The sequence below is a fragment of the Martes martes genome (assembly GCF_963455335.1).
Source record: "Martes martes genome assembly, chromosome: 13".
In the NCBI taxonomy this organism is placed as follows: domain Eukaryota; kingdom Metazoa; phylum Chordata; class Mammalia; order Carnivora; family Mustelidae; genus Martes; species Martes martes.
This window is the reverse complement of record NC_137901.1, coordinates 55,049,023-55,063,313: the sequence shown is the minus strand read 5'-3', so window position 1 is coordinate 55,063,313 and position 14,291 is coordinate 55,049,023. Positions and strand designations below refer to the sequence as shown.

At 36.9% G+C, this 14,291-nt stretch overlaps 1 protein-coding gene across 3 annotated transcripts in view; it reads left to right on the top strand.

Annotated features, from left to right (window-relative positions):
• The window catches only part of L3MBTL4 (L3MBTL histone methyl-lysine binding protein 4), a gene marked incomplete at both ends in the record, with an annotated part of 359,304 nt that overhangs the window by 166,101 nt on the left and 178,912 nt on the right, over positions 1-14,291 (top strand). For all 3 annotated transcript variants that reach the window (XM_080822147.1, XM_080822146.1, XM_080822148.1), the window contains one exon: positions 2,500-2,614. In XM_080822147.1, the coding sequence (XP_080678273.1) occupies positions 2,500-2,614 (115 nt within the window). The remainder of the gene's footprint in view (positions 1-2,499; positions 2,615-14,291) is intronic.

Below are 14,291 nucleotides of genomic sequence, written 5' to 3'. Positions count from 1 at the left end.
TTTCTTCAACTTTTGTCTGCTTTGACCATTATTCCCACTCCATTGTCTGTCTTCTCCTTCTGGACTCTAAATACATGTCTGTTGGGCCATCTGATTCTATCTTACAAGTACCTGAGGCTCTGTTTATTTTCAAAATTTTTTATTGTGTGTGCTTTAGTTTAATAATTGCTATGAATCTGTTTTAATGTTCACTTACTAATTTTTCTGCCATGTCTAATCTGTTATTAAGCCTATTCAGAAACTTTTTATTTCTGCTTTTAAGTTCTAGAATTTATTTGTTTATATCTTACAGTTTCCATTTCCTTGCTGAGATTCCCTATCTGTTCCCTCATCAAGACCATTTTTCCTTTAGGTCCTTAAACTTTAATAGCTACTTAATAGCTTTAATAACTACTTAAAAAGTTCTTGTCTACTAATTACAACATCTGGGCCATCACAGGGTCTCTTTTTTAAAAAGTGAGTAAGGTTCACATTGACCTGCTTATTTGCATGCCAAATACATTTTCATTTTATGTTGGACATTATGAATGTTGCAGTGTTCGGATTTGGGAGAACTTGTTGAGTCAGGCAATTATTACTGATGGCTGTTCTTAAACTTGTTGAGGTTTGATTTTAGTCTTTTTTAGGGCTGGTCTAGAATACTCTAGGACATGGTTCTTACTGCAGAAGTATGGCCTTTTTGGTGTCTCAGTCAAATTCTCAAGGTGTTTTACGATCTCTGCACTCTGGTCTCTCCACTCTCCCAGTAAGTGTGACCTCTGCTATCTTCATTTTGCTTGCAGCTCTGTATCAGATGTTCTCTTCTTCACTTCACCCTCTCACCTTGTGCAGGTACAGTCCAGCCCTTGACCAAGGTCTCACAAAAACAAAACAAAACAAAAACAAACAAACAAAAACCCCAGAGATTTCTGGGGTCCATTCTCTCTAGTGTTTGTCCTCCAGTTTCCAGCTGCTTCACCAGCACTGAACTGCAATGTGTGTCTCCTCAACACAGCACGACTGACTTTTCTCCACCTCTGCTGCTCTCAGGAAATTGTCCACAGGCTAACAGTGTCACAGGGCTGACAGGTGTACTTAGGGATTCCGTATCTGCAGTGCCTGTTGGCCAGTGTCTAAAAACAGTCACTTCCTGTGTTTTGTCCAGCTTCATAGTTGCTGCTGTCTCAGCCAGAAGCCCACATGTGGTAGAAATATGCTTTTGGAAGTTTTTCTTAAGATATTGGTTCTCAAACTTCCGCACATATTAGATTCATCTGGAGGACTGGTTTACACACAGATTGTTAGGCCCTGTCTTTTAGAGTGTCTGATTCAGTGGGTGGAGTTCGGACCCAACAATCTGAATTTCTAACATGTGTCCAGGTGATGCAGGTGCTGACAGTCTGGGAACCAAACTTGGAGAACCACATGTTTTAGAAAGATGGACCTTGAGAAGAAGTGTTGGACTCTATTTGGGATTTACTATGCACGATTTTACCTTTTTTTTCTTTTTTTTTAGTCCTATGTCCTGTATAATAGACTTATGTTTCAGTTGGTTTATTATAATGCTTGCAATCTTGCTCTTTTTATAAAAATTAGGATTTTCATAAATTGTGGGGTTTTTTTTATATTGAATAAGGGATGCACCATTTAATTGATAGAAACAGAAAATATGTAAGAGAGTAAGGGTTATTAAATATTGTCATTCTTATTTTTTTTTTGCTTGCACAAATAATTTGGTTCCTTCATCCTGATGAGAAACATATAACATGGAATTCAATAATTTTCAGAAACAAGTGTGTGATTTTTGTTTCAGAAATCGAGTTTCATTTTAATTATACTTGGACCTGTGTGTGTATATGTGAGTTATATGTATGTGTGTTTTGTAGGTAAGATGCAAAATAGTGATAACCATTTGCTGGATTGCTGGACTTGAGCCATATCTCTTCCTCAGGTTTCCTGAAAGCTCACACCATTCTTTATAGCTAGCAAGAGCGCTATTAATCCATCTACCTCAGCATATTCTCTCCGCTCCTTTACCTTCATTTCCAGTGGCTCTATCTCTCCTTGTTTGTCAGGATTTTGAAATTTATTGCTTTCCTTTATTCTCTCTAAAATCCATGCATTTCCCAATAGTATAAGGCTGTACTGATGTCAAACTGATGACTCCTGTCCATGAAACTGACATGATTTTTGCAATGGCAGCCAGGAGAGAAAGTGTCTTCCCACCAGCATTACAGTATTTATTACTTGGTTGGGAAAATTGATTGGTATTATCCCTTCAAATTCTAACCAATCTCTGACAGATTTTTTTTAATTTACCAACTTTAATTTCTCAGAAAAATTGGTACAACAGCCTTTGGTGGTTAGATTAAAAGGCTCTTTGATGGCACATTTAAAAATATTGTTCTAGTTGTAATGTATGATTATTATAATTGCAGTCTCAAATTCAGAGGTCTGTCTTCTAATATTTAGATATAGGCATAATGAAATACTAATTACTAAATACTAATTACTCAACAGGTTCATTTCGATGGCTGGGACCACAAATATGACTACTGGATGGATGCAGACAGCCCTGACATTCACCCGATTGGATGGTGTGATATAACAGGGCATCCACTGGAAATCCCATATCGTGAGTATTTTGCTCTTTGTTGTTGATTTTTAAATACTCAGCCTGAATTCCTACCTGAATGCTATTTTTTTCATGTCATTATAAGTATTTTAAAAATAAATATCAGAGAGGTGATTTGACTAATCAGTGTTATAGCTGTGCTGCAATCTAATTATTCAGTTAAGCCTCAAAGGAGATACTTTATAAAAGAAAAGTCATAATAATCATTAAACAATTATTTTGATAGTGTTGTCTAGAAGAATCTTTATCTTCTACATTTTAGTTTGGAAAACTTAACCCAGTCTAAATCCATCTAATTTGCACCATTGATTTTTCGCTGAAGTGCATTTTGTTTTTTTTAAACATTCCATCTTAATTAATTTTTTATAGATTAGATTTCAGATAGTTTTAGAAGAAACAAATACTTTAAATTTCAGCAGTTAAAAAAAACTTTAGTTGAAAAAAAAGTCAGCTGTTATGTTGGTATCTTCATTTCTTCTTCCTTTCTAGCTACTTAAAGTTAAGGAGGAAATTAACCACTCTAAATTTTAATGAGCCTTGAACCAAAATATCTTATTCTTTTGTCTGAAGGATTTCTTCGATCAGATTAGGCTGACATGACTAATAGCAGGTTCCAGACACATGTGCAGGCACTGCATTCTTTTGTTTGTTTTGTTCCCTCACTGCCTCTGTGGCTCTCCCGTTGGCTTCTTGGGATGAATCTAGCACATTATTCTGTTAATGAGGCTGTCTTCCATTGAGCCAGCCCGATGATGCTTGAAGCGCAGCTCTAAAAGGACTAGCAGCATCTTTAAAGTAATTCCTTGACTTCTTATAGAAGTGAGAAGAGGTCCTGATTTAATAACTCAACAGACATGTTTACCTTGTGGTAGGTGCTTCAAAAACGACAAAAAATCAATAAGGTACAGGTCCTTATGTAATGTAGAGTGCCTTAGCCAGCATGGCGTCTCTATATACAGAATGTAAAACCAGAGACCGTGGTCAGCCCTGTGTTGGAGGGATGGTGTTAGTACTTGTGCTTTGTGGGGTTTTCCTGATTTCACTCTTTACTCTGCCTGATTTCACTGCCCAATATGTCAAAGAGATATTTCTCACTTTATGATAACTGCTCCTCTCCCCCCATTGACAAGCACACATCCATCCTCACCACAGTAACATTCTCAAGGAGGAATGGTCTCTGTGGAGGTGGGGATGGGTCAGCATTTTAGGGACAAGGACAGCTCTCTACACTCCCTCTCACTCATTGCCTGCTTCTTTGTGAAGCCGCCTAACTGGTTTCTGGAACAGAACGTCTCACAAACATCCCAAAGTCTGTGGATCAAGCTGAACTTCATCCCAAGCCAAAAACCAAAACAAAACAAAACAGAAAAAAAAACATATAACTTGCCTTTCTACTGTAGTTCCTACTTGATTTCAAATTCTTACTTCTTTTTTAATTTTTATTATGTTATGTTAGTCACCATACAGTACGTCATTAGTTTTTGACGTAGTGTTCCAAGATTCATTGTTTGCGTATAACACCCAGTGCTCCATGTAGTACATGCCCTCCATAATACCCATCCCCAGCCTTGCTTATCCCCCCACCCCTCTCCCCTCTAAAGTGCCTACTTCTTAAGCAGAGTCATTCTGGACTTTGCTCCTCCTTATCCCTTCCTCACCCCACACATACAATCGGTGACCAACTCTTACTGATTTTCTTACTTAATTTCTCCAAAATCTATCTCTGACCCCTGCCTGCTCCCTCCCAATGCCATTGCTTTTGCTCTATCATCATAGTTATGCAGTCTACTAGTTAGTGAGTTACACAAATCGTCCTGACAAGCCAAAATAGATCTCAAAATTCAAGCTCTAGAGGCAGTATAGCCTGCTTATTAGAAGTGTGGAATCTGAAGTCAGAATGCTTGCGTTTGAATCTCAGTTCTGCTGCTCACTTAGCAATGTGACTCTCTGTGCCCATTTCCTCATGTAGAAAATGGAGATACTAGTCTGTCTGTCTCAAAAATTTGTAATGATTAAATGGGATAAATACACACATACTACCTCAAAAACTACCCAACCAATAGTATGCACTGATTTACTGTTGGCTATCAGGAAATGATATAATATTCTATAGATTTTCATTTTTATATGAAAATATATGAATTATTAAGGATTATGAAACTTGAAATTATGCTAAAATTAATACAAGTAGAGTTTTCCAAATACTTTAATTTCTTTCTTCTGTCCTTTCTTTCTTCCTTTCTATTCATTTATTTATATTTATTATTGAATTATAGGTGACATACAGTATTATATTAGTTTCAAGTATACAACACAGTGATTTGACATTTATATATACTACAGAATGGTCATCATCAGCCTAGTTACTGTCTGTGACTACAGTTACAGTTATACAGTTACAAAGTTATTATAATATTATTGGCTACATACCCTGTGCTGTATTTTGCATCCCTGTGACATGTTTTCTAACTGGGAATTTGTACTTCTTATTCTCCTTTACTTACTTTACCCATTCCCCCAATTCCCTTTACTTCAGCAACCGCCACTTTGTTCTCTATATTTATGAGTCCATTTCTGTTTTGTTTGTTTAGATTCCACATATAAGTGATATTATATGGTATTTGTCTTTCTCTGAGTTATTTAACTTAGCATAATATGTTCCAGGTCCACCCATGTTGTTACAAATGGAAAGTTTTTATTCTTTTTATGGCTGAGCAATATTCCACTATGTCTGTCTATACATATGCACCACATCTCTGTATCTGTTCATCTATTGATGGGTTGCTTCTGTATCTTGGCTACTGTAAATAATGCTGCTAAAAAATGTAGGGGTGCATATCACTTTTTGAATTATTGTTTTTGTTTTCTTCAGATAAATACCCGGAAGTGGAAATGCTGGCTACTATGGTAGTTCTATTTTTAATTTTTTGTGGATCCTCCATACTATTTTCCACAGTGGCTGCGCTAATTTACATTCCCACCAACAGTGCAGGAGTGTTCTCTTTTCTCTACACCCTTGTCAACACTTGTTATTTCTTGTACTTTTGATACTAGCCATTCTGATTAGTGTGAGGTGACATCTCATTGTGATTTTGATTTGCATTTCCCTGATGACTGGTAATGTTTTCTTTCCATGTGTCTGTTGGCCATCGGTATGTTTTCTTTGGGAAAATGTCTATTGAGTCTTCTACCCATTTTTTAATTGGGTTGCTTGGGTTTTTTTGGTGTTGGTTGTCTGAGTTATTTATATATTTTGGATATATATATATTTTTTTGAATAATTATTGAGGATACTATTTGCATATATCTTCTCCCATTCAGTAGGCTGTCTCTTCCTTTTGCTGATGATTTCCTTCCCCATGCAAAAGCTTTTTAGTTAGGTGCAATCTCATTTCTTTATTTTTTCTTTGGTTGCCCTTTTCTGAGGATACAAATCTAAAAATAATATTGCTAAGAACTATGTTTAAGAGTTTACTGCCTATGTTTTCTAGTATTTTTATGATTTCAGGCTTATATTTAGGTCTAAATGTATAGTTTTATCCCCCTTGTAATTGATTTCTAGTGTTTAGAAAAAATGCTTCTTATGATTTTAGTCTTCTTACATTCTTTGAGATTTTTTTTGTGACTTAACATGTAATCTATTTTAGACAATGTTCCATCTGCACTTAAAAAGATTATATATTATGGATGGAATGTTCTGGATATATCTATTAGGTCTATCTGGCCTAATGTGTTGTTTAAAGCCACTGTTTCCATATTGATTTTCTATCCATTGATGTAAGCAGGGTATTAAAATTTCCTACTATCATTGTAATACCATCAGTTTTTCCTTTATGTCTGTTAGCATTTGCTTTATATATATTTAGGTGATTCTGTGTTGAGTACATACATATTTATAATTGTCCTATCCTTTTGTTGGTTTGAACTCATTATTATGTAATATGTTTTTTGTCTCTTGTCATAATCTTTATTTTAAAGTTTATTTTCTCTGATGTATGACAGGGGTATTGCTACATCTTTTCTTTTCTACATCATTTCTTTTCTTTTCCATTTGTATGTAATATATCTTTCCATTCTTTTACTTTCATACTTTATGTTTTTTAGGTCAAAAGTAAGTCTGTTATAGGCAGCATATAGATGGATCCTGTTTTGTTTTGTTTTGTCCATTCAGCCCCCTTTTGTCTTTTATTTTTTTCATTTTTTAAAGGTTTTATTTATCCATTTGACAGAGAGAGGGATCACAAGTAGGCAGAGAGGCATGACCTGAGCTGTAGGCAGAGGCCCAACCCACTGAGCTACCCAGGAGCCCCCCCTTCATCTTTTAATTGGGCATTTAGTCCATTTACACTTAAAAGAAATTATTGATAGATATGTACTTATTGCTGTTTCCTTAATTGTTTTTTGGTTGTTTTCATAGTTCTCTGTTTCTTTCTTCTCTTATTCTTTTCCATTGTGGCTTGATGACTTTTTTTAGTGTTATATTTGGACTTTTTCTCTTTATTTTTTTGTTTATGTATTATAGGTTTTTGTTTTGGATTACCATGAGGTTCATATAAATACCCTGTGTATACAGCAGTCTATTTTAAGTTGATGGTCACTTAAATTTGAACGCATTCTACTGATTATTCCCTCTACTTATGTTTTGTGTTTTTGACATATATTATTTTGTGTATCCCTTGACTATTATTGTAGATATAGTTTATTTTACTTATTTTGTCTTTCAACCTACATGGTAGCTTTATTAGTGTTTAATCAGTGACCTTTACTATGTTTGCTTTTAGCAGTATGAATTTTTCTTTCACAATTTTCTTCTAATTATGGCCTTTTCTTCTCTGCTGGAAGAAGTCCTTTTAAACATTTCTTGTAAGAAGGTTTAGTGGTAATGAACTTTTTAAACTATTGTTTGGGAAACTCTTTCTCCTTCAATTCTGAATGATATCCTTTCTAGGTAGAGTATTCTTGGTTGTAGAATTTTTCCTTTCACTTTAACTACATTCTGCCACTCTCTTATGGTCTGCAAAGTTTCTGCTGAAAAATCAGCTCATAGTCTAATAGATGTTCCCTTGTGTGTAATTACTTGAATTCTCTTTCTGCCTTTAAGATCACCTCTTTAGGGGTGTCTGGGTGGCTCAGAGGGTTAAAGCCTCTGCCTTCGGCTCAGGTCATGATCTCAGGGTCTTGGGATCAAGCCCCACATCGGGTTCTCTCCTCAGTGGAGAGCCTGCTTCCTCCTCTCTCTCTGCCTGCCTCTCTGCCTACTTGTGATCTTTGTCTCAAAAAAATAAATAAAATCTTTAAAAAAAATCACCTCTTTATTTTTAAAATTTTTTACCTTAATTATTATATATCTTGGTGTGGACCTCCTTAGGTTCCTCTTGTTTGGGGTTCTTTGTGCTTCTTGGACGGTGTCTGTTTCCTTCCCCAGGTTAGGGAAGATTTCATCTATTATTTCTTCAAGTAAGTTTTCTACCCCCTTTTCTTTCTCTTTTCCTTCTGGGACCCCCATAATGTGAATGTTAGTTTCTTGTTACATAGGTCTCTTAAACAGTCCTTTTCTTCCCAATTGCTGGTCCATTCTCCTGCATCCTCTAATCTGATGGTGATTCTGTCTAGTGTAGTTTTCCTTTCAGTTATTTTATTCTTCAGCTCTATTTAGTTATTTTTCTATTTCTTTTTTGAAATTCTAATTGTATTCATCACTTTTTTCAAGTGTGGTATCTTTATGACCATGACTTTGAACTCTTTATCAGGTAGGTTCCTTATCTCTGTTTCATTTAGTTATTTTTTCGAGGTTTTGTCTTATTCTTTTTTTTTATTCTTTGTCTTTTTTTATTCTTCTTCTTTGTCTTATTCTTTCACTTGTTCTTTCTCTGTCTCTTCATTTCGCCTGCCTATCAGTGTTTGTTTCTATGTATTAGGTAGGTCAGCTATGTCTCTCAGTCTTAAAGGGGTGGCCATATGTAGAAGGTATCCTGTGGGGCCCAGAAACACAATTCTCCCTTCTCAGCGAAGTCATGTAGTCCAGGCATGTCCCCTATGGGATGCATGTGTCTGCACTGTGACTGTTGCTGATACACTGGTGGGCAGTGCTGGTGCCCTCCCTCAAGGGAGAGAGACATTTTGGGGTGCATCAGTCCAGGCTGAGGCTGCTCACCAGGTGTGGTAGGGCTGGAGACGCTTTGGAAGGACATCTCTGGATTTCCTGGTCTTGGTTCTGGTTCTGCAGTACCTGCTTCTGGGAGTTGCTTTCAGTGGGTGCCAGTCTCACTTAAGGCACTTGCTGGGTGTGGCGGGGGTGGGAGCCACACTGGGAGGTGTGCCAAACCCAGTTGAGGCTTCTTGTAATTGTGGTAGCGTGGGACCTGGTTTGGAGTGGCATCTTCAGGGGTGAGCATGTTGGTCAGGGCAGACCTGCGGGGGAACACCAGGCCATAATGAGTAGCGACAGCATGGTGAATGGACAGTATCAGAAATGACACCTGCCAGCTGTCAGTCACCATGGCAGAAGGAGAGTAAGAAAAATGGTGCCCCCTCTATGCTTCTGTTGCTAGAGAAAGTGCCTACAGGTCCCTGTCCCTGTGGCACATGTCCTAAGATTAGTCAGTTAATCTCCCTGTATGGTTCAGGTACTTCTTAAATTGTTGCCTCTGTGCTGGGTCTTAGAGTGAGTATTCTGTGCATATGCACTTTAAGAATACAGTCTTGGTTTCTTATAGGTCTCTGGCTCTCCTAGAGTTAATTAAGCCTTGCTCATTAGCACGGCTAGACATTATGGGAGCTCCTCTTCTTGGTGTATGGTCCTCAGGGCAAGGGTGTCTGATACAGGGCTTGAACTTCTCGCTCCTCAGAGATGACCTCTGTGTTTGTGATACTCTTCTGGCTTGTGGGTTGCTGTGTTGGGGACCACTTCTTTGCCCCTCCCATCTTGATGCGGCTTTTGAAATGTATCTTCAGTTGTCTGGGACATCTGGGTGGCTCAGTTGGTTAAGTGTCTGTCTTCAGCTCAGGTCATGATCCCAGGGTTCTAGGACTGAGCCCTGTGCCCAGACCCCTTCTCAGTGGCGAGTCTGCTTCTCCCTATGCTCCGCTCCCACCATTGTGCTTTCTATCTCTCAAATAAATACATAAAATCTTTAAAAATATATCTTTAGTTGTCAGTTTTTCTTAAGTTTGACTTCTGTATGTTCTTGACAATATTACAAAATTCCCATTTTGTGTTCACACTTAGGTCATTGGAATGTTTATAATTTGGGGAAATTGGTGCCTTCATTTGGTCTTGATACTCTTTTACTGCTGTGCTTATTTTTCTGTTATAAATTTTTTGATAAATCATTAATATAGTTTATTATATGTTGCTTGGTTGACACTATGGTTTATAATTATATCTGGGCCATTAGTGTTTTAATTTTTAAATATGTGGACTTTAAAACATGGTTATAATATGAATAAATACATATCATCCATGCCTCTGTTGTTAAAGGAAAAATATTCGCACACACATGCACATGCCCACATACACAGTACTTCTCCAAAACTTATTCTGTTACTTCTTTATTTATCATTGAACTTTGTCCCCCTACTGGAAACTAGAAAAAGTGGTTGGTCTAGGTATCTAACAAAATGGAGTGAGAGGGTGTAGTGTTGATGATTGCAAAAGATATGACTATCTTTTCTGATTTCTTTCCTATAATTATGTAAAACCCAAATCTAACATTATTATGTCTATTTTTTTTATTGAAGTAAAGTTGACATTATGTTTCTCCATTCTTTTTTTTAACTCAATTTAATGAACATATAGTCTAGTATTAGTTTCAGAAATAGAATTTAGTAGTTCCATCAGTTGCATATAACCCCCAAAGGTCATTCTCTTCGAGTTCATTGTTGGCATTCACTGTCTTCCAGACTCCTTTTCGTGTGCACAAGGCACTTCACAATCTGTGCTTTGCTCACCGCCATGCCTACTCTTCCAGAAGCAGAATTACTTCATTTACACTGAATGAAATTACTCAGAGTGACTTGAACATTGACCTCATAAGATTTTGAAGCCAAGACATCACCCTTCTATGCATTCCTCCATATCTTAGCTTTCTTTACAGAAAAATCACCTCCTCAGTTTGTGTCAAATGCCTGTGTGGTGAGAAGCTGGCAAGAGCACTTGCTCCACAGTATGAATTACACCTAACATCTTGGCTCTTATCCTTTTATGGATTATATTTGTATAGTCAACCACATCAAATCAACTTTTATTGCCAAGTGCTACATTAAGTCAAAAGGTTGATTTTATTTACTCATATAATTCAAACTGAACTTGTAGTGTCCAGGATCTTTGAAAATCAGATCAAAGTAATTATATCTTATACATAGATCTATAAAACCACACAGAGCATTTCCTCATCTGTGAGCAAATATAAGAGACTTTATTTTTAATTTGCAAGTATTTTTAAGGTATTTTCAGATATTTTAACTGTCATATACTTTTTACACTCTTGTTTTACTTTTGTTATATTTATATGGCTCAACAATTGCCTTCAGTACTTTATTATATATGATATACTAGATTTATAGATCAAACATTGCAAAAAATACTGAAAGTTTAGAGTTTGGGAAAAAATCTTAGAAATCATCTGAACCACTCTACCATTTTATGGAGGCAGAACCTGACTTGAACTTTAACTATTTTATCAATTTGCTCCAGTGAGATTTTACAAAAAGTATCACCACAGGTTGTGTACTAGTGGTATTCTGTGAAAATAAGAGCAATTAAAAAAAAAAGAGGGAGACAGTTTCTTAATCTATTATTAAGACAGTTTCTTAATCTATTATTCTCATCTGTTTCTTATTATGGAGACCTTTCCTTTGACTCTTTTCCAACATATTTGTAGCTCAGTATTATAATAAATGCTTTGGAAACAAAGGAAGAAAAAATACATAAAACATAAATTATTTCTTTCTTCCATGAACTTCCAATTTATGTCTGAGGGAACTGTAGTTTGCAGATGTATGAAACAGAATAAAATCATATAGCTGCCTAAGAATGAGTACAAACTAAAGCTACATTGCTATGTTTCTAAATGTGGTTTTAAATACTGAGCAGAATGACATAGGGCTAGTTCTGCCAGGTCTTTTAGAATGGTGTTGACCTAGGCCCAGAAGAGAACAAAGGACCTGAACCAGTGGAGGGAGCATGGTGGTCTCTTTAGAGATGGAAATGGCACAAGCACAAGTAAAATTAGAATTTGGTGGCTATTGTACAAATTTTATTAGAATTAAAATTGAATTTTTATATTTTAATGGTTTTCTAAGTGAGTGGTAGTCACTCTAGTTTCTGTTTTTCTTCTTTTTCCTTTTTTTTTTTTTTTTGAGAGAAAGGGGGTAGGGGAGGGGCAGGAAGAGAGAGGATCCCAAGTAGACTCCCCACACAGCATGGAGCCCAAAGCAGGGTTCAGTCTCACAACCCTGAGATCATGACCTGAGCTGAAATCAAGAATTGGATGTTGAATCTATTGAGCCACACAGGTGCCCCTATTTTTGTAAAGCCATTTAATCAATTTATTTATACTTATTGAAGAAATTGAACCAAGATATAATACATGTGATAGCCCAAGCTTCTGCAAAAATGTTTGTACAGTATATTTTTGCCAAGACCATAATATTCAGTAATTCATAGCATTTAGTCTCTAAGACCTAATATAAGTTATTGAAAAGGTGACTGTGAAAAACCACTTGAGAATGAAAACTTGAACGTTCCCATTCAGATGGCAAGAGCACCAGTTTGTACAGCCAGGGAAGGATTTCCTTTTAGCTGCCACTCCCAGCCACAGATGCTCACCTGCAGTTCACCCTGTATTCCACTGTCAGATTAAACTCTCCGTTTCTCATGCCATGAGGGCAGGATTTGTGTTTCATTTGATGTATAGTCCTTCATGGTGGATTTTTCTACACCTAGGATCAAATGAAATACCTATGATACAGCACTAAGTTGTCAAGACCTTTCCATTGTGCTTTGCATTCCCTCAGTGTACTTAAAAAGATATAAAAATATCAGAACCAAAAAACCATGTCTACCTCGGTCATCGACAGAATTGCCATTTGGCAGTTAGTCATATCATTTGGAAACTGTAATCCCATTCACATTCGATGCTAAATTTCTTTACATAAGTCTAATTTCTTTTATTATATTGTGAATTATCTGCCCACAGACTACCTTCTCCATTGGACAATGGAGTGCCCAATAGTTCTTGCTTTGGAAATTCACCGAATTTGAGAAAGAAAATGATGGGCTTTGGAGTTAGAAAAACTTGGATTTAAGTTTTCATTCTGTTCTGACTGGCTCTGTGTCTTTGGGCAGGTTGCTTTACCTCTGGGACTTGTAGACTTGTGCAATTAAATACCTTAATGGCCGCTTTCAGTTGTCTGGCACACCACGGACCTTCAGTGAAGAGCAGGTTGGGGTGAAGAGCACAGACACGTTTGCTTCCCCATCACCATTTCTCTTCATTGATCCAGAAAAATGGGAGTTGATTTTATTTCCTAAAACTTATACAACCAGTGTGTTTTTTTTCTCAGTACTTGTTAAAATTGTACTATCCATAAAAGGGTTGCTGATCTCTGAGCGAAGATTGACTGACATTAAGGGCAGTTCAAAACATTTAGAATTATTGATTTAGATTTAAGATTAGCAGATGCCACAAGCCCCATTAAACTCAACTAAAGAACTTGCAGTTCTTTAAAATAAAAATCTGAATACATTGCAATTCTGCACCTAATTCTGATGTCTAGGTTTTTACCCCACACCAAGGGATTTTTTGACTCTGACTTGGTGTCCCACAATTCAACTCAATTCTCACAGTGTTTACCTGGAAATAGTGTAAGGTTCTGAGTTTCAGGGCTCAGTTGTAGAAGACTGCACCCACCAACTTCAAATGTCAGTCAGTCTAGGTTGTCACCTGTGCTTCTGGCCATAGGTCATAGTTTCCAAAGACCCACTCTTTGGGTTTAATTAGTTTGCTAGAGCTTCTCACAGAACTCAGAAAAACATTTTACATAATAGATTATGTGTTTATTATGAAAGGGTCTAACTCAGGAATGGAAGCCAGAAGGAAGAGATGCAAAGGGCAGGGCTTCCATGTTCTCTCCTGACTAGACACCTTGCCCATATCTTCACGTTTCCCAGTCTGATGGCTCTCTGAACCTCATCCTTTTGGATTTTTATGGAGGCTTCATTACATGGGCATGATTGTTTAAATCATTGGCCATTAGTGATTGAACTCTGTCTTTGACTCCTCTTCCCTCTCCAGAATTGGGGGCCAGGAGAGTGGGACCCGAAAGTTCCAACCCTCTAATCACTGGTTGGCTCCACTGGCAACCAGCCTCCAGCCTTCTGTGCTTTCCAAAACTCACATTATTAGCATAACAAAAGGCACCTTTATTGCTCTCATCACAGGCAATTCCAAGGGTTTTAGGAGCTCTATGCCAAGACATGGGGGAAGACTAAGTATATGTTTCTTATTATAAATCACAATATCACAATTGTAAATATATCACCAGTGAAATAAAAGTATTCTTACTGAGTTGTTCACTAGCTTTGTGGTTGTCAAACCAAATGGTTATAAACCGTTTTTCATCTGAGCCTCTGTATTAAGCACAATTTTCCATTCCTTTATCCCTGATTTAGCAA